This window comes from Osmerus eperlanus, chromosome 4, assembly GCF_963692335.1.
Source record: "Osmerus eperlanus chromosome 4, fOsmEpe2.1, whole genome shotgun sequence".
Taxonomy (NCBI): domain Eukaryota; kingdom Metazoa; phylum Chordata; class Actinopteri; order Osmeriformes; family Osmeridae; genus Osmerus; species Osmerus eperlanus.
The window spans coordinates 8,761,832-8,782,575 of record NC_085021.1 but is presented as its reverse complement, the minus strand read 5'-3'; the positions used below and the strand labels follow the sequence as shown (position 1 = coordinate 8,782,575).

Sequence of the window (20,744 nt, the reverse complement as noted above, 5' to 3'; positions counted from 1 at the left end):
CCGGTGCCATCCTGCAGTGCCTCTGCACAGACTCTGTCACCCTTCAACAACCACCACCACATGCTGTACCTGCTGGGAGTCCCTGATAGAGTACATCACCAGTCTCGCCACTGGAAGCTTGGCAGCAGCCAGGTGTCATCTCTCTCCACTCAAAAGTCACAACGCAGCCCCCCCCAAAGGCTTGAAATAGCCGGTTCATCCATAATGCACCAGAACCAGTGCTGCCCGACAGAAGCTCTCAGAGGGACAGACTGACAGACATCTGCACTCAATGCTTGGGTGCAGTTCATGTGGCTTCCCTCCCCAGCCCGGGACTTAGCCAGTGCCTTTTCCACACAAACCAGCGTGGAGTTTAGCTTTCAAGTCTTAATTCATGTTTTATTCACACCCACTGCTCATATTGAATTCGAATTGATGCCCCCCCCTCCCCCCTCCCCCCGTTCTCTTTTCTCTTTCCCTGACTGTTTCCTGCAACCTTGTCAATGAATTATGAATGTGATCGGTCAAGTTTTAGAAAAATCTTCTTGCCATAATTGCGTGACCTAAACTTTACAATACACCCAACGTGGGTGGGTTTAGTGGGGTTAGTTATTTGTCAAAGCCACTTGAACATGGGCAGAAATGCAATTTGTCCGTGTCTACGTTCTGCTCAGGTGGAATGTTGAGTTGAGGAGTTGTTGACCGTTCATGTTCTGAGGTGGAGTTTACTCAACACACAAGCATGCACAAAAGCTTTGGAGTCAAGCTGTCCGTGCACATCCAGCCGTGAAAACCACAGAGCACACACAGAGCACAAGGGAACCTCAGCATGTCTGACGGACAGACACGTGAAGACTCCCAGGGCACCTCACCAAAACTCTCTTCCAGACTAAGTTTGGGGTTGTTCTGACATGTTGAAGCCTGTGGTGGATGGTCGAAGGGTATGACTGGACTGTCAAGTGCTCGAGGGGTAGTGGTGTTTCTTCTGGGCTGGAGACTCGATGTTCTTGTGGATGCTGAACATGTTGCGAGAGATGGGTTGAACCGATGCAAGAGACTGATTGGCACTGTTGGAGTGGTTCTAATGCCCCTCCCTTTCCTGTGTAGAAACTGTATTTGGTGTCTTCTTGCACAGCTGTTCCGTTTGACTTGGCTTCAAGTATTTAGAGGGACCCTTCTTGGACTGTCTATGGTCTGGTGCCTGTATGTATCCCTTTTCTTCCTGCATAATTGTATTCAGCAAATGTTCTGCATCTTTCAGAATCACCAACGGTCTCTGACGGAGGGGATCCCTCACTGAATTGATCCTCCTAAGGTTTCTTTGAAATTTTCCTTGTATTTTTGGAGGGTCTTAGGTTGGTTTATGTGCAGATCCATGGGTATCTGTGAAGCTTTGCTTGTAAAAAAAAAAGGTCTACACAAATAGAATGATATTTGTCTTAATAGTTACTGTAATCGGGATTCTCTCCCATTCCTGTTTCGTCACGATTGTTTCGTCATGATTGTTAGTGTGTTTGTACTTTAGTGAATCAGTGGGCATCCTGTGTCGACTGGCAGGTATTGTCAGAATGGTGTGGGTTTATGAATGCTGTTGTAACTGTTGTTGTTTAAACATAAGCACATTTTAGTTTTTTTGGGGGGTGACATTGTACTATTTCAAGGTATTTTGTAAATAGCTTGTGTCATTATGAATACATACCTGGGGTTCTGTTAAAAAGACGTGGAATTGGGGTAATGTTTGCCTCACTTGGCAGGTGACAGTTGCAGAAGACTAAATACATGCCTGAGAGCAAGTCTATCTTAGGTCTTCTGAATCTGTCCCTACCAAAGACTCCAGTGAATAGGACTAATCTTCCAGTTACATTGTACTGTGAGCCTTTGTTCAATGCAGACAGAAAGACAAAAAAGATAAATACAAGTTTCTTACAGACATGTACGTAAGTGAAGGATCATATCAGCATCAAGGCAGTCAAAAGACCAAAGTCAGATGTTGGTACATTTTATCAGTTGTGCCAGTACCACATTGTTATGATTGCTGCTCAAGATCTGTAATGAGGTCCATTCTGCATGTCTCAGTTGCAGTCTGAGGCGAGGGGTGACAAAGAGAACTGTAGTCTGAGGTATAAAGGAGGCAAGAGAGAGAGAGAGAGAGAGAGAGAGAGAGAGAGAGAGAGAGAGAGAGAGAGCAAAGGACAAGTGAGGGAGAGACAGCGCAGAATGGAAAGAGCCACAGAACAGCGGAGCCCTTCTGACGTGGCAAAGGGTTGAGTACGAGAGAGAGAGAGAGAGAGAGAGAGAGAGAGAGAGAGAGAGAGAGAGAGAGAGAGAGTGAGAGTGAGAGAGAGAGAGAGAGAGAGAGAGAGAGAGAGAGAGAGAGGAGAGGGAGGGGTTAGGGAGAGAGAGAGATATACTGCTTCCAAGCACGCTACAGTACACCTCACTGCTACCCGGGAGAGGGAGAACACCATGACTGACTAGCAGAACGAGCGAGCGAGAGAGAGAGAGAGAGAGCACTCTCTCCTACCTCCAACCGAGTAAGTAGCATCTCTGTCTCATCTACCTCGCACCCCGATATGCTGATTCTGCAAAGTGCAGCTGCATCCATCTGTCTCTCGATATCTACAATCTTGAGGTCTACGGGTCTCGGATGGAGAGAAAAAAATGTGTGTTTCTTATAGTGGGCGGAATTTGACCAAGTTCTTCTCATTCCTTCTTGAAAACTCATCACTGAGGAAATGTCATTAGCCCTTATGTGTGTAGAAGGTGTGAACATGAGGCACAACAACATCTGGTTATTTTAGATAGGATAGTGAGTTTGAGGACTGTGTCAAGCTTCCCGCTGCTTCTTCGCAGTGAGGGTGGATGTTGGGGTGTAAATCTTTTGCGGAAGGAGGATTTTTTTCTCTGCTGTTGTGAGGCGGATGAGAAGAGGAGGGATGGAGGGCTGTGGGCTTCCTCGTAAGCAGCCAGGCTCTCCCTGAGCGTGGGGGAAGGAGTGCATTTGGGACCGCCAGGCTTCCTGTGTGGGGTCAATTAAATACTGCATGAGACAGAGCACTAAAAGCCTGTCCCGCGAGGAGTGGAGTGCTTCGTTTGTGTGTGTGTGTGTGTTCGTGCATGCGTGTGTGCGTGTGTGTCGTTAGTGCATCAGTGTGCAATGCTTTGATTAAATTTGATGAACCAGCAGAGTTGCAAAAGTTGAAGACACAGGCTTTTTCTGACTTTCTTTTTGGACTTATGTTTCTGAACGAGTGACACGGGAGCACAATTTGTGTGCTGTAGAACTGTTTTGTGTGGTGCAGAACATTGCATTACAAGCGTATAATTTACTAGTCATCATTAAGCTTTGAATGATGACTGACAGATTAAGACCCACATCAAGAATATAATATGTAGAAGGACTTTCTGATATACCAATTCAGGAATAATAAAAAAGATGAAGAACCTTTCAGTAAATTTACAGAATGGAACTCTGCTATACGGTAATCTGTGAAATGAAACAATTTGTATTTTATTTTCATACCACACATTGCTTGATAAGCAGACATGCCCCATAGCTAACTCAACCCAACCACAAGTAAAGATGACCAAAGCTCACTTCATCAACCAGGCACAAGAATGTCACTAAGACCTGGCAGTATGGAGGCCTAAGCAGTGTGGAGCTTGAACAGTGTGCAGTAGGTTCCTAGTGTTATATGGGTTTAAGCTTCGCTCCTCGCTTTACTTTGAAGCAGTTTGGTGGAGTCAGAATGAAGGATCCCTAGGGGGCTGAGAGGCCTAAGTATGCACGGCGAGCAAGGCCAAGTCGACAGCCGCAATGAAAGATGGAGATCCCTGGCCGCACACTCTCTCTCTCTCTCTCTCTCTCTCTCTCTCTCTCTCTCTCTCTCTCTCTCTCTCTCTCTCTCTCTCTCTCTCTCTCTCTCTCTCTCTCTCTCTATGTCTCTCTCTCTCTCTCTCTCTCTCTCTCTCTCTATGTCTCTCTCTCTCTCTCTCTATGTCTCTCTCTCTCTCTCTTTCTCCACCCTCTTCTCCCTCACACTCTAGCACCTCTGTCAGTGTCTCTCCCCCCCCCCGCCCCCCACCCCCTACTGTGATTCATATCGTTGCACTGCCCTCATTGCATCAGCGGCGTCTTCGCCATATTGCGAGAACGTGCCACCTATTTTTAAACAGCGGGTACAGGCACATTATAAACAACTCTTCTTCTTCTTCTGGTGTCCTTGGTGCGGATGCAGGTCCTCAGCCAAGAGATGGGGGTGCGTTCTTTGTTGCTGTGCTACGTGGGTAAAACGTGGAAGTGTCTATTTTGGGATGTTAGATGGTGGGTAAGCTACATGGGGGGGTGGGGACTTTTATTCGGGGGAAAGGAGTTAAGGGGAGGATAGAATGCTTAGGACAGTATCAATCTGTGCGTTTCTTATATTGATTCCCTATGGTTGGCCATCTCAGATTGCATTGTCTGGGGACAATGCAACTCTCTCTCTCTCTGATGAAAATTCCACTCTTTGTAACTCTATACCGGCTTGCATGTTACAATGATACAGTAGGTGGCCATAGACCAGCGTTTGGTTGGCTATGCCAGGGGAAGGAGATGCATACACAGGAAGTGACACACTGATACAGGAAGGCTGAACACACCAGAGCCACACACCCGGAGGAGACTGATGAGGTTGAACCTCCTACACCTCAACATTCAAAGGGTCCAGTAGTCCTAAATTACCTTTCGCAAACCCCTCCCCCAAACAGCCTTGACCTTAGCAACTGGTCACTACTGGAAGAAGGTCCGTGAAACCTTCGGTCGTTAAGGTGCAAAATGGTGAAAGGTGTAGGCTAACCATGGCTACCCCTTTTCCAAATCCTAAACCGAAGAGGAAAGATGCCGGCAGTGAATAAAACACTGTGGGAGGCCCCAATCTTAGCTAAATACAGCACCTTAGAGATCAACCAACTCACTTCTGTCTGCTCCTGTTTAGCTAGCTGAATAAACTGTTGTCATTGGCTAGCTAACTCAATCTGGAGGATATCGCAGAGGTATGACTCCAAAAAGAATATTTTACACTGACCAGTTATATGCTACTCATCCCCTCCATCCTTAGCAGTTTACAGTACATTAGGATAAGCTATACAAAGGCATATTGACGGCTTAGTAACAGTAACTAAGGCGGGCGGAGCATTTTCAAAAGCTAAATCTGAAGCAACTGCATTTGTTTCCATGTTAAAAACCAGCTGGCTCTCACTGCAGGGAATAAAGCGATACTCAGTGAACTCTGACAGGCTTTCCTCTAGGAATCTATCCCACCCTACTGCCACCTACACAGCCCAGGGTCTGTCAGGACCTGCTACACAGGCACAGCCCCAGGTCTGTCAGGACCTGGTACACAGGCACAGCCCCAGGTCTGTCAGGACCTGCTACACAGGCACAGCCCCAGGTCTGTCAGGACCTGGTACATAGACACAGCCCCAGGTCTGTCAGGACCTGCTACACAGGCACAGCCCCAGGTCTGTCAGGACCTGGTACACAGGCACAGCCCCAGGTCTGTCAGGACCTGCTACACAGGCACAGCCCCAGGTCTGTCAGGACCTGGTACACAGACACAGCCCCAGGTCTGTCAGGACCTGGTACACAGACACAGCCCAGGGTCTGTCAGGACCTGGTACACAGGCACAGCCCCAGGTCTGTCAGGACCTGCTACACAGGCACAGCCCAGGTCTGTCAGGACCTGGTACACAGACACAGCCCAGGGTCTGTCAGGACCTGCTACACAGGCACAGCCCCAGGTCTGTCAGGACCTGGTACACAGACACAGCCCAGGGTCTGTCAGGACCTGGTACACAGACACAGCCCAGGGTCTGTCAGGACCTGCTACACAGGCAGAGCCCCAGGTCTGTCAGGACCTGGTACACAGACACAGCCCCAGGTCTGTCAGGACCTGGTACACAGACACAGCCCCAGGTCTGTCAGGACCTGGTACACAGGCACAACCCCAGGTCTGTCAGGACCTGCTACACAGGCACAGCCCCAGGTCTGTCAGGACCTGCTACACAGGCACAGCCCCAGGTCTGTCAGGACCTGGTACACAGGCACAACCCCAGGTCTGTCAGGACCTGCTACACAGGCACAGTCCCAGGTCTGTCAGGACCTGCTACACAGGCACAGCCCCAGGTCTGTCAGGACCTGGTACACAGGCACAGCCCCAGGTGTGTCAGGACCTGGTACACAGGCACAGCCCCAGGTCTGTCAGGACCTGGTACACAGGCACAGCCCCAGGTCTGTCAGGACCTGGTACACAGGCACAGCCCCAGGTCTGTCAGGACCTGCTACACAGACACAGCCCCAGGTCCGTCAGGACCTGGTACACAGGCACAACCCCAGGTCTGTCAGGACCTGCTACACAGGCACAGCCCCAGGTCTGTCAGGACCTGCTACACAGGCACAGCCCCAGGTCTGTCAGGACCTGCTACACAGGCACAGCCCCAGGTGTGTCAGGACCTGGTACACAGGCACAGCCCCAGGTCTGTCAGGACCTGGTACACAGGCACAGCCCCAGGTCTGTCAGGACCTGGTACACAGGCACAGCCCCAGGTCTGTCAGGACCTGCTACACAGGCACAGCCCCAGGTCTGTCAGGACCTGGTACACAGGCACAGCCCCAGGTGTGTCAGGACCTGGTACACAGGCACAGCCCCAGGTCTGTCAGGACCTGGTACACAGGCACAGCCCCAGGTCTGTCAGGACCTGGTACATAGACACAGCCCCAGGTCTGTCAGGACCTGCTACACAGGCACAGCCCCAGGTCTGTCAGGACCTGGTACACAGACACAGCCCAGGGTCTGTCAGGACCTGGTACACAGACACAGCCCCAGGTCTGTCAGGACCTGCTACACAGGCACAGCCCCAGGTCTGTCAGGACCTGCTACACAGGCACAGCCCCAGGTCTGTCAGGACCTGCTACACAGGCACAGCCCCAGGTTCTGTCAGGACCTGCTACACAGGCACAGCCCCAGGTCTGTCAGGACCTGGTATACAGGCACAGCCCCAGGTCTGTCAGGACCTTCTACATAGACACAGCCCCAGACAAGGGAGCAGAGAGGAGAACGAAGGGAGGCTATATATAGACTCAAGTTCCAGCAGCAGCAACAACAACCCCCCAAAAAATTCAGCTTTTCGATCTCCAGTCCCAAGGCTGAGATATACGGACATTCTCTCTCTCACTCGCTCTTTACTGTCCCTCCTCTCACCCTGCACCACCCTCATCCTGTTTCCCCCTGACTCTCTCCAACTCTCTCCCCTTCTTCCTTTCTTTCTTTTTATTTCCCTCTCTCGTCATTTCACTCCCACTGTTTGGAGAAGACTGCGACACACTAGCTCTTCTGGCACCACAGCCAATGATCCGAATCCTCCATCTTTCTGTTCTGACAAACCGGCTTTGGAGGGAGCTCGCCGTTTTCAAACTCATTTGTGTCCCTGTGTTTGTATATCTGTGTGCATGCATGTGCACAACTGTGTATCCCCGCGTGTTTGCATGTGCATTTGTGTGTGCGTTTGCGTGTCTGTTTGCGTGTGTGTTTGCGTGTGTGTTTGCGTGTGTGTCTGCGTGTGTGTTTGCGTGTGTGTTTGCGTGTGTGTCTGCGTGTGTGTCTGCGTGTGTGTCTGCGTGTGTGTTTTTGCGTGTGTGTTTGCGTGTGTGTTTACGTGTGTGTCTGCGTGTGCCTCCCTGCCTTCTTGCCTGCCTTTCATTTTGAAAAGCCACGCAGTGGGGTCATTTGGTGGGTCGTACGTAAAAGTGGGCGGCGGTCTCGGACGCGGCTAACGTCCAGAGGAGCGCAGAGAGGGCAGAGCTGCGCCGGAGGTCCCGCTGGCAGCTGCGGCCTCTCTGTCTGTCAGGCAGGTGATGCATGAGGCCGTGGAGAAGCAGGGGTGAGTCAGCAGCCATCTCCAGTCCATCATGTCTTCATAGCAGAGCGGAGAGAGAGAGAGAGAGAGAGAGAGAGAGAGAGAGAGAGAGAGAGAGAGAGAGAGATGAGAGAGAGAGAGAGAGAGAGAGAGAGAGAGAGAGAGAGAGAGAGAGAGAGAGAGAGAGAGAGAGAGAGAGAGAGAGAGATCGCTATAGGCGGCAACCACATTGTTCCCCGGTCGGACTATTAAAACTCTGGCTTTTCCTGTGCAGCCTCAGGCTCCAAGGACACTACTCCGGAGTCCATTATGCTGGCAGCATGCGCTTTCACCCCCCATTCAACTTCGGCCTGCTTAAGAATTAAGTGCACTACCCCCCGCGCTTTCAGTGAAAAAAATGTCTCAGGGCTATATTTCTGTGTGGCTTTTCAAAATGAAAGCTTTTACGTTGTGCCGACCATCCCAAGCCCTAACCCTTGACTTCTTACGTTGTCCATCCTAAGCCCAGCTGTGCCCACCTTAGTCCAGTCCTTGATGAAGTCTCTCCCTGTCATCATCAGCGCCTAAGGCCTTTCCCTGGCTCTGTCTTTGCCTCCAATTCAATTAGTCTTTGTCTTCTCCCAGCCCCGCCCTAGCCCTGCTTTACTCCTCGACAGATATACATAACGTTGGCACCTGACTGCCTGGCCCTCCAGTCTCTCGTTGGTGCTCTGGATTCGACAAGAGTGAAGGAGACGTCAGACCTGCTAACTCAGCCCTTTGCCAAGTATGGACTCTGAACCGCAGCAACGATTTGGCCGAGATCCGTCCGGGCCGCTCTCAGCTCTGGGTTGGCTGGTGTTGTTGTGTTCCTCGACCACCCTGCTTCACAAACCACTTCATAGAAGCTGTGCTTCAGCGTTTCTGCATCTGTAAACACACCAACATGAACCTGCTGCGGGGCGTCTTGCGGAGTGGGGAAGGGGGGGTTGGGGGGGGGGGGCCTGTGTGTGGGCGAGGGGTTGGGGAGAGGTGGGGGGGATGCAGGGTCTTAAGCGGATTGTTCGTGATCATGGCGCTCAATTGTTGCTTTGTGAGGCAGGAGGCTCTGGAAGCGAGAGCGTGGACGTTCCACATGAAAGGAGAAGGCTATGTGGAGCAGAAGAGAGTGGCGTCTCCCTTGGAGGAAACGGAGATCCGGCGTTCACCCGGGGAGGAGAGCGGAGGTCTCTCTTGGAAAGAGAGTGGCTAGGCAGACTCTTGTGTAACTGGAGACGAGGGGGAAGAGGGGGGGGGGGAGGGGAGGGGAGGAGAGAGGGAGCTGGATGGAAGGATGGATAGAGACGGCAGCCAGAGTAAAAGGAGGTCTTGCATGACGGGAAGAGGGCTCTGCTCGGAGCGGGGGAGCGGACCCACCCCAGTAGGAGGGTGTGTTGAGAAGCCGCTGCTGCAGTCAGGGCATCAATTTTGTATAGGAAGTGGCTTGTCGGAAGCGACGCGCTAACGTCAGCGTGGAGCACTTAGGCCGAGCGTGCCTCCTCTCTCTCTCTCTCTCTCTCTCTCTCTCTCTCTCTCTCTCTCTCTCTCTCTCTCTCTCTCTCTCTCTCTCTCTCTCTCTCTCTCTCTCTCATTCTCTCTATCTCTCTCTCTCTCTCTCTCTGTCTCCCCTCCTGCCTGTCTGTGAGCGCGGTGGCGGGCTGAGGGAGGGCTCTCTCCATGTGATGGGGGGGGGGGAGCTGCCAGTTGTGGAAGCATGTCCGACTCGAGCGCTACAGGACTCATCGCTAACAAGGTACTGTTGTGTTTGCGTGGCCGGTCTCTCTCCGTGATTTCTCCCTCTCTCTATGACTGTGTGTCTGTCTCTCCATCGATTTCTCTGTCTGTCTTCGCTACCCCTTCTGCTTTGAGCCACCGTCTCTCTCCCTAACTATTTCTCTTCCTCTCTCTCTATCTCTCTCTCTTTGCGCTCCTCGGCTCTCTCTCTCCCTGTCCTATCTGTTGACACCTCTCCCCTCCAGTGCCTTCTCTCTCTCCCTCTCGCTCTCTCTCCTCCACCTCTCTCTCATTCTCTCTTCTACCTGGCTGTTTCCTCCTGTACCCTGTACTCTCTCACTGCCTCAGCAGAAGTCTATTCTTGTTCACTCACTGTCAGCATCACCCCCCCTCTCCCCCCCCCCCCCCCACCACAACCACCCTCCTCCCGTCCTCGGACACAGGACATTCTGTCTCTCTGTCTCACCTCTGTGGACCTCAGCAGGCTTCTCAGCAGCTTGTTGGAGGTACATCTGTTGATTAGCACCAGCACAAGGCGTCTTTAGTTTAAACCTTCATCCATCTCTTCTTCTTTCCTTTTTCTTCTAATGTCATGCTGTAACCATATAAAGATACAGTAATGTCAGGACTCAGTTCTGTGCTTCTCAAATCAAAAGGTTTGGACTGATAGAAATGGAAAGGCTTTATTCAAGAATTGAATAGTGTTGAATTCAGGTACATTTCTGTGGCATTAAAGCTAGGGAGCTTACTCAGTCGTTGCAAAATAGTTGACGTTTTGCATTTTGTGACCTCCAAAATATGCACTACAAGCTAATTCTGTCAATGATCTCTCTCCGATTGCAATGCTGAGCATGTGAGTCAACAAAAGGAGGGTGTATTCGTTACAGCGGAAATTAAATGAGGCCACCAGTTCCCAGTGTTATTGGTGAAAACTGTTATTATTATCTAAGACTCCGTTCAGCAAGAGAGATCCACCAGCTGCAACATGTGTCTACTGCCCTCTACTGGTGAGACATTCACCTTGGTGAAATAGTGTGACACAAAAAGGTTTTCTGCTCATCTTGTTTTCTCAGTGAAAAAACAAAGGTGCCCTTCTTTCTTTTATAAAAAGGTCACAGCAGGAATGTTCAATAATGTACCAGCAAAACGTTCGTCCTCACCCGGGCTAGAGGGTCGCAGTGTAGGGTCACTTCCGGGATGCTAGAGGGTCTAAGTGTGAGGTCATTTCCTGGATGTGTTTTGTGGTCAGAGGTTGGAGTACTTCAGGTTATCTTTAAGTTCTACGAGTTCCGGTGAATTTCTCTGTGACTGTTGTCTTCGTCCCGTTGTCTTTCTATTTCCTTTTTCGCTCCGAGCTCTTGAACACTCATCCTTCCACATGATCTTGCAGCCACATCTCACAGATGGTGTTGTCAGGCTACTGTAAGTATTTCTGCCACACTTGAATCGATCTCCAGCTGAATCCTTTTTGTCTCTCTCACAGTCACAGCATCACACTGCCAACGTGTCTGATCCCAGATGCCTGTTTTGTCTTTTCACTTCAACCACTCAGAAGGCGAAGCCTTCTCAAATGTGAATGCTCACCCACATACACTGACAAGTGAGGGCTAAGTTGCGGTGCAGAGAGAGTGATAAGCTTTCTACAAGAGGATCTGGGCTTCAGTCATTGTCACCCCCCCCCCCTCCACCCACACACCAAGTATCAGAATCTGACTGTGAAGCAGGCAGGGAAGATATCAGGTGACACTAAGACAGAGCTCTTCTGGTTGGAACAAGACATGCTGGTCACAGCTGTGTCTTTGTGGCAGTTGAGCTCTTAGGAGTCTGTGGAACATGGATAGGTGACAGCAAGGCGTTGTTCGTCTCATCACCACACACAGACACACTATTAGAAGAAAAAAACCCTGTACCACAGTTTCTCATGTGACATCATGAGACAGGTGTTCAGGCAATAAAACTTCAAAGGGGATAAAAGGCAACAAATATACATAGGGATTCTCTGCCTGAAATATGGAATATTGTTACTAGTCTAGGATTCTCACCGTAAAGTTTGTGTTTCTCAAATCCATGCTATATCTGTGTTGTGTGTGCAATCATCCTTGATCCTGTAGCTTAGCCAGTCTACCTATTTAGCATCGGCTAAAAACGCGCCATCTTTCACTGGACCCCTATGTTAGGATTTTCAACACAGTCATCGACATTATATTTCCATGGTCGACAGTAAGAGGACCAGCGTCTAGCTAATTATGCTTTGTCTCTTCCTGTGGTGTTATCATCAGATGCTAGCTCCCCTCTGGCGCTCTTTGATATTTAAATGATACACACGCACACACACACACACACACACGTACACACATGCACACACACGCCCAAACGGTGCAGTCAGGCAGCTCAACAGGAATCATGGCGCAAAGAAAATGTAACATTTATGGGATTAAGGAAAGGGGGGGGGGGGGTGGATACGGGAGCCAGGTGAAAAAAGGAAAGGGAGGAAGAAAGGAGAGGGAGTGGAGAGGGGAGGGCTGCTGTTGTTATTGAGCTATATTTGGCAGTCCTGTGTGGGTGTATCCGTCTGGTGTGCGAGGTGTCCTTCCTTCCCAGGAAGCCCTGCCTGCACCCAGCAGGGACGGAGAGAGACGACCAGGGGGACTGGTGAGTGCATGAAGGGGTTCAGGGCACATCGACAGCGTATGTGTGTGTGGGTGTGTGTGTGGACACGTGTGTGGGACTAACACTGTCCAGCAAGTACGATAAGGTGAGGAAAGAGTGACGCGCTGCTCATGCTCATCAATTCTCGTCATGCCGAACTGTAGATTTCGATACCTTTGGCAACAGTGTTGGGGCGGGCTGCACGCAAAGTTATGGCTGTGATTAATGACGACAAAGGCACAGAACAGGCACCGCTGACAGAGTCGGGCTCTGTGTTGCGTGTAAAGTACATTTAGAGCATCTGCTGCAAACCCCGACAGAATACCTCGCGAGCTGACCTTTGGGGGTTTCTTGGGCTCAGCACAGGAGCTGAGGTGCGTTCACTAGCTAGCTGGTACTTGGTATGTTGTTGCAGTGCTCACGCACAGGCTCCTCTGGGAGGGCTGCTTTGGAAAGCAAAAGGAAGCACCAATCCTAAGTCAGCTGCACCATGGGCCAGGCCATGTAGTCAGCTCACTGGTTATTCAGCATAATAGCAGCCGGGACCCACAACGCTGCAGTAATTGATGTGGCACCAGGAGGAGGTTGGAGGATCAAAACATGGAGGGGATTTGCAATCTGTGGGAGTTTTGTGGACTTGACGTGGGCTCGCATTTTTCCCGAGAAGACGGCAATGTTCTTTTGTTGGGGGCCCAGTCTATCTTCAGTTTCTCTGTGGGTGCCGTCTGTGCTGATGTCTCCTCTTCCCTCGCCTTCTCTCTCTCCCGTTGCACCATTCCCCCCCGTCGCCATATCCCCCTCTCCCTCCCTTCTTTCTCCTCCTCTCCTCTCCTCTGTCCAGGGTTCAGCCGATTCCTACACGAGTAGACCTTCGGATTCCGACCTGTCCCTGGAGGAAGACCAGGAGGCGTCTCGGCGTGAAGCCGAGCGCCAGGCTCAGCTGCAGCTGGAGAGGGCCAAGGTCAGCTGGCACATTGTCAGAGTCAGTCCCGTGTCCTCTAGGCCTGTAGTCTTCAACCCTGGTCCTCAGGGCCCACTGTCCTGTGTGTCGTAGAGTTTTCCCTGCTCCTAATTCAAATGAATGGGTCCCGATCAAGCTCTGTAGAAGCGTGGTAACGTACGAAGGTGTGCTGGAGAGGGGGAGCATCTAAAACATACAGGACGGTGGGCCCTGAGGACCAGCTGATTGTAACCTTTCATGTATTTTTAAACTTTGTTTAAGATAGTGTTGGAGTAGTATTTACCTATGTATCTTTAAATATGCAGTCACTGAATAAAAAATCACACCCTGTAATCAGCACTGACCAAAAGGCTAGAAATGTAGAACATTTGAAATGAATCCAAAATTCGTATAGATTCATTTGATCAAATTTGCCGGCGTTTCTGCGCAGTCCAAACCGGTAGCTTTTGCGGTGAAGACCAACGTGAGTTACTGTGGGGCGCTCGATGAGGATTGTCCCGTCCAAGGTGCTGCCATCAACTTTGAAACCAAAGACTTTCTACACATAAAGGAGGTGAGCTACGTTTTACTCCTCTTGCAAACTTCTTCAAAGCTATTTCCCTTAAGTTATGTACGAAAGCCCTTAGAGCAGTGATTCACTATTTGGCCGTGGGTTATTAGCTGCAGCGAGCGCTTTGGTTCTCTCTCCCATGTAGAAATTCAGCAATGACTGGTGGATTGGACGGCTGGTGAAGGAGGGAGCAGACATCACCTTCATCCCCAGCCCTGTGAAACTGGAGGCCATGAGAATCAAGCAGGAGCAGAAACAGACGTCAGAGTTCACTCTCACGCCCTCGCCCTCCGTTTCTAATTGAGGGTCCCTCACTTCTTGACCCTCCCTTTCCGCCACCACCCCCCACCCCCACCTCCCTCCCTCCTAATGGTAAAGGTGTGTCAATGTACTCACAGCAGCTTAAGATAGTTGTCTCTTCTCATCTCTTTGTTGTTGTTGTCATGTCATGGCGTCCCGCAGGAAGGCTAGGAACGCCTCGTCCGGGGGCAGGAGATCCACACAACCATCTTCAGGTGAATAGCAGGGGGCGTGGCTAAGAGCCATCTGTCCTGTGTCTGGCTCAAGGGGCGGCCAATCCCTGGTCCTGTCGACCAATAGGATTCAGTCTTTGGTATCAGGGAGTCAGGTGGCTGAGCGGTTAGGGAGTCGGGCTTGTAATCTGAAGGTTACCGGTTCGATACCTGGCTGTGCAAAATGATGTTGTGTCCTTGGGCAAGGCACTTCACCCTACTTGCCTCGGGGGGAATGTCCCTGTACTTACTGTAAGTCGCTCTGGATAAGAGCATCTGATAAATGACTAAATTTAAATGTATTTGTCTGGGATGCCGTTAGTCAGGTAATAAGGGGAGCTAATGTTGGACTGGATCGGTTATCAGTTACCCAGGAGTTGATCCTGAATGGTCACCTCAGGCCTTTTTCTACACCATCATGGTGAGAAGTAACTACTACTAACAGAATGTACCAACAGTCTACATGTACCACCACAAGATTGTACCCCATCTACGGTGTCAGACAGCATGCTCACAATAAAAGTGAAGCGTCTCAATATGATGTCAGTGACTTAGTAAATCTTTATAAACCCATCCTTTACCGTTTCATTAGCCTTAGCCGCCATCTCTCGCTAAAGCATATCTTCTCTTGTTTTTGAAAGCCAAACAGAAGCAGAAACAGGTAAGTGTGTGTTTGCAGCTTCTCGGGTCTGCATGTGGACCAAAGACAGGCATGGACACAGAGAGAATAACTAGCATTCTCTCCTCAAACACGAGCCTCAGAAGCACACAGAGTTATCCTCTCATTGCATCACTCTGGTGGGAGGCTAGCCTCCCAGACCTGGCGCGGGGTGCACATGACGTGTGTGTGTGTGTGTGTGCGTGGGGCGCGGTCGGGGTGTGTTCTTGCAAGTATGTGTGTGCTGCTGCTCTGTCGCTGCGTCCGTGTGACGGTCTGCATGTTGTTCTTTCCGTCTTTGCAGGTGGAGCACTTGCCGCCCTATGATGTGGTTCCTTCCATGCGGCCCGTGGTGCTGGTGGGCCCCTCCCTGAAAGGCTACGAGGTGAGAGGGGCCGTCGACAGGGAGACCTCCCCCCCAACACACACACATTCATTACACCATTAGCACACAGGCAAAACAATCCAAAACTCAAAGCCTTTGGCAGATCGTATTACACACACACACAGAGATTGGTTGCTCAGATGGAAGATGGAATTTGATATCTATTTTTGTATACTTTCCCGGTACAATATCCCATAGAATAATAATAGAATATGTTATATAAGATGGACTGAAATAGGCTAGCATTAGCTTGATAAACCAACCTGCGGACTGACTTATGAGGCTTGTAATTAAATGAAATCTCTCTGTATCTTTCTCTGTTCACCATTTTCTCTCTTCTCTACCTCCCTCTCTCCTCCTCTGTGAGTGAGGAGGCTGTGTGCCAAGCCGCTTGTTTTGTGTGTGTGAAATATTTATGCATCGCTCTGCTGATGTGCTTTGGGGATGCTCCAGTGGTGTACGTCAGCCGTGCCTCTCCCTGCCACCTCTTTCGCTTATTCTCTCTCTCTCTCTCTCTCTCTCTCTCTCTCTCTCTCTCGTTTCCTATTTTTCTCTCATTTTGGATCATTTTTTCATTACGGTTATTATTATCATTCTTTTACATTTTTCTTCTTTTTCTTTCTCAGTTTTTTGTATTGTCCTTTAACATTTCACTCTTTCTTCCTCTCCCTGTCCCTCCATCTCTCTCTCAATCCCTTTCTATCCCTCTCTTTCTCTCTCTCTCTCTCTCTCTCTCTCTCTCTCTCTCTCTCTCTCTCTCTCTCTCTCTCTCTCTCTCTCTCTCTCTCTCTCGGAGAGTGGGACGGCAGCTGCACTGCTGGTTTTATCATTATTATTATTTCACAACACATCCATTTTTCAGGTTTGCTTGAAAATAGAATGCCTCTTACACATGCACACATGCACACACTCAAGGTTTCTCTTTCTACGTCATCCTCTGCAGTGCTCATCTCTATTTAAGACACGCTGCCATTTCCAGTTATATCAACTCATGCCCTCTGTGGAGAAGAACTCACCCTACCTAGATAGTGTAAATATACATTGTATATACACTAAATACGTGCCCAGAATACTGTAAAGAACAGGCCTCAGATGGCACTTTAGAACCTCAAGATAGGAAGCAGCGTAGCTCTTTTCTGTTTGACGTAGCAACAATAGTGTGATTTTCGACAGGCTTGCGAGGGAGGGACCGAGGGTGAAGAGAAAAGGAGCGGGTGGAGAGAGGGAGACTTGTGAGGTCAGTTTAACATGGTTTCCATCTCCTATCCTAGGTGACAGACATGATGCAGAAAGCCCTGTTTGACTTCCTCAAGCACAGGTTTGATGGGAGGTGAGTACGGGAGCCGCCAGTCATGGCGACTTCGAGGGGCCCTCAGCATGCTTTGACTCTGACACCATCCGTTCACCTCGCGGGTCTTCTGATTAAGCGCGCTGGTGAATGCCCTCTCTGTAGGATCTCCATCACACGGGTCACGGCCGACCTGTCCCTGGCCAAACGGTCGCTGCTGAACAAGAAAGCCATCATGGAGAGGTCCAACACGCGCTCCAGCCTGGGTGAGCTGCGTGAGCTTCTTCAGAGAGGACGTTTAGGAAACCATCCTGTCAGTCCAGTCGTCCAATATGAATTAGGTACTACGGTTCTTCTAAATTATTCATCGCCCTGTCTCTTTCTCTCTCTCTCTCTCTCTCTCTCTCTCTCTCTCTCTCTCTCTCTCTCTCTCTCTCTCTCTCTCTCTCTCTCTCTCTCTCTCTTTCCTCTCTCTCTCTCTCTCTCTCTCTCTCCCCCCTCTCTCTCTCTCTCTCTCTCTCTCTCTCTCTCTCTCCCTCTCTCTCTCTCTCTCTCTCTCTCTCTCCTCTATCTCCTCCCTCTCTCTCCCCTCATTCCTAGCTGAGGTCCAGAGTGAGATCGAGAGGATCTTTGAGCTGGCTAAGACCCTCCAGCTGGTAGTGCTGGACGCAGACACGATCAACCACCCTGCCCAGCTCCTCAAGACCTCCCTGGCCCCCATCATCGTCTACGTGAAGGTGTCCTCGCCAAAAGTGAGTGCGCAGACACACACACACACATACAGAGGATGCTGATGTCTTTCCTCATTATCTCAATGGCTCTTTGTCTCTCTCTCTCACACACACAGGTTCTTCACAGGCTCGTCAAATCTCGAGGGAAGTCTCAAAGCAAGCACCTGAACGTCCAGATGATGGCTGGAGACAAACTGGCCCAGTGTCCCCCAGTATGTACCATCCTTACAGTGGTAGAAACACTGACCATTTAAGGGCATTGATGTCAGGACCCACTGCTTCATATCGAGTACATGAATGTTGAACAATCTGCTCCTTGTTGTTATGGTCACTCCGTGTGTTGTACTTTGGTGAATGGTTATCGTCAACATTTGTATGTATTTAGTTATTTTCATGTAACTTGTGCAATTTGTTGTCATTTGTTCTGACCGTGTGCCTGCTCTCCTCTCCGCCAGGAGATGTTCGATGTCATTCTAGATGAGAACCAGCTTGAGGATGCGTGTGAACACCTGGCTGAATATCTAGATATATACTGGCGCGCCACTCACCTGCCCGGCTCCGCCCCCCTCAACCCCTTATTGGACCAAAGCGTGGTCACACCGCCCTCTGCAAACTCCAGTCAGCAGGTGAGTGCTAATTCAGATAGTAATGGTCCACAGCTCCGTAGTGATCAGGAGCTGCGACTCATTTGAGTTTTGTTTATGCACTGACAGTTCTCTGAGACTCATTTGAGTTTTGTTTATGCATTGACAGTTCTCTGAGACTCATTTGAGTTTTGTTTAGGCACTGACAGTACTCTGAGACTCATTTGAGTTTTGTTTATGCCCTGACAGTTCTCTGAGACTCATTTGAGTTTTGTTTATGCATTGACAGTTCTCTGAGACTCATTTGAGTGTTGTTTATGCACTGACAGTTCTCTGAGACTCATTTGAGTTTTGTTTATGCCCTGACAGTTCTCTGAGACTCATTTGAGTTTTGTTTATGCACTGACAGTTCTCTGAGACTCATTTGAGTTTTGTTTATGCACTGACAGTTCTCTGAGACTCAGGAACTCATAGAGTGATCCCTGCTGCCACACACCTGGGTGAGTTTGCTTTCAAGTTGTTGTTTTTTGCTCCTTTTTCTTTTCTTTCCCAAGTGGCTCATACTTACTTTGACACAAATTAATAAAATAATGGTTCTAAAAATATCCACTGACTGGACTCGAATTGTCAAGTGTAGGCCTACTGTGTTTTCATTTCGCTGTAATAATTGGAAATAGCAAGGTGAATGGGACTACGCTATAGAATCCCTTTCAAAAGTGATCAGTCTTTGTGTGGTTATCCAATGTTATCAAAAGCAGTGTGCAGGAGGGAATTTTATTGTGCAGGTCAAATGCACTTCCACTGAGCTATGCCTGTCCCCAAGGTATTGAACCGTAAGGTTCTGTGAGCAAAATTGCAAGTTAACAAACAGTGATAGGCGGCAGTGCATTATGGGTAGCTAATTCTGTAAACACTGCACCTAGATTGGGATTGCTCGTGGACTACCGCCAAATTATTACCTATAGGTAGCAGAGGACAGGTCTGGCTGTGAAACACCCACAAAGCATTGTGAATGGACAGTTGCATCTCTTGACAATCTGACCCTAATCCCTGTCCTCCCCCTTCTCTCACCACTTTCACTGGTGTTACCTTAAAACATGTCCCCCATCCCCCTCCCTTCTCCCTGCAGGATCAGCGCCCTTGCTATTGGCCGGGGGTCAGTGCACAGAGGACCATGGGTCAACAGGGGTCACCAGAGGTCACTCGGCCCTCAGTGGGCCTTGCCACCATCTCCACAGGTCACGACCTGTCTGTTCCCCAGGAAGCCGAGGGGCGAAGGGGGGGAGAGAGGGAGAGAACACCCACAGCCTGGGAGACAGACAGACGGGGGGTGGAGGGAACAGAATGCGGTTGAGTTGGAGGACAAAGACGGCTGAAAAGAGCAAAGATCCACCATCACCAGTAAAGAAGCCCCCAGCCCGTCTTACCCTGCCAGCAGTCCCTGCTCCCCCTCCATACCACATCTCAGGGCTGCTTCCTGCTGCAGCGCGCCTACTGGTTAGAACTCAGCCAGCTTAGCGACCACCAGCCGGCCCCCTCTTACCACCATCGTCCCCCACCTCCTCTGTCAGTACCAAGACCCCCCCACCCCCCTAACTCTGACCAATACTGTTGCACCATTCCATGTGTGTCCGTTAAGGGCTGGCCCCCCCTGACCACAGATGGACTGTTCCAGCACTACGGTGAGACCCGCCCCACCCTGCCAGAAACCCAGCGTTTCACAAAGCTTTGACTGTAGCGCGGCAGCCTTTGCCACCCAAACAACAACAACAAAAAACTCTCAAATCAGAATACAAATGTGTAGCTTCCTGCCCATCATTTCCTGGTCCCAAAATTGAAAGCGGAAAGAAAATAACACACGTCCTTAAGTATTGGTACCAAGTCTTCCTTCACCGCAATTCTCTGTGAGATCAGATCCTACAAGCAACCAAACGTTTGCCGAATGGTCCACTGGGAGGTAGCAGAGTGGTCAGCACGATTTATATGGGTGTCCAGACCCCAGAGGAACACTATGGTCTTCTCCTCTTCTACAGCTTGTTGTTTTGATTGCTTGCTCAATGTTTTGGGGAGTTTATTTGTTTTTGTCCCTAAACATGTTTTTGTTGTATTTTTGCACAGTAGTTATCTAACAAGCTCGATTTGATCCATCTTCTGAAGACTCAAACATGCATGAAAGCACAAACTTGCTTTGTTAGTTATTGTAATCATGTCCTTGAATGTATCAGCAAGCACTCCAAATGCCACAGACAAGATGGCAGTGTAGTGACAGCACAACCCTTAACAGCACAAAGTTGAAATGCACCAAATGGAGTGGCTAGAAACCCAGGAAGTGTCTGTTTAGGTTCCTGTTTTTCACTCGAGATACAGTTAACTTGCACATCTCACACATGCAATTAAAAAACTCCAAATGTTGACCCAAGCAATTATCTTCCTTACAGATACTTTAATAATCGTTCGTTAGCCCTGATTATCTGACAGTGTGAGAGAGACTCGGTGGTGTATGAACTGAATAGACAGGGTAGAAAAGCATGCTCCACACACACAAACACACACACACTCCAAAAACAAAATCCACATAATCGAGAATGTATTTGTTGCATGCCTTACATTACTTAACAGCCTCCTGTCTCTAGTCATGTATACATTCCATGATATAACTGTTAAGCCCTTACTTCCACTATTGTTATGTCTATGAAGGTCCAACAAAGTCAGGTGACCATATACCAACAAACTTGGAATAAGTGATTCAATGTACCGCACTTCTTGCGGACACAGTTCTTATCGGGGGGAGAGTGACAT

General features: G+C 49.7%; 1 protein-coding gene across 2 annotated transcripts; it reads left to right on the top strand.

Moving 5' to 3' along the window:
• The first annotated feature begins 9,583 nt into the window (after positions 1–9,583).
• LOC134018582 (voltage-dependent L-type calcium channel subunit beta-3-like) lies at positions 9,584–20,176 on the top strand. Of its 2 annotated transcripts, none has more exons than XM_062458643.1 (14): positions 9,584–9,646; positions 13,118–13,237; positions 13,668–13,790; positions 13,933–14,048; positions 14,250–14,302; positions 14,941–14,960; positions 15,262–15,342; positions 16,614–16,672; positions 16,796–16,896; positions 17,231–17,382; positions 17,478–17,573; positions 17,817–17,987; positions 18,395–18,445; positions 19,075–20,176. In XM_062458643.1, exons 1-13 carry the CDS (start codon positions 9,608–9,610, stop codon positions 18,422–18,424), a joined length of 1,161 nt encoding a protein of 386 aa, XP_062314627.1. In that variant the 5' UTR covers positions 9,584–9,607; the 3' UTR covers positions 18,425–18,445; positions 19,075–20,176. The 2 variants fall into 2 exon arrangements, with proteins under 2 accessions (XP_062314627.1, XP_062314626.1); XM_062458642.1 differs by having other exon boundaries at positions 13,933–14,054.
• The last annotated feature ends 568 nt before the right edge of the window (positions 20,177–20,744 follow it).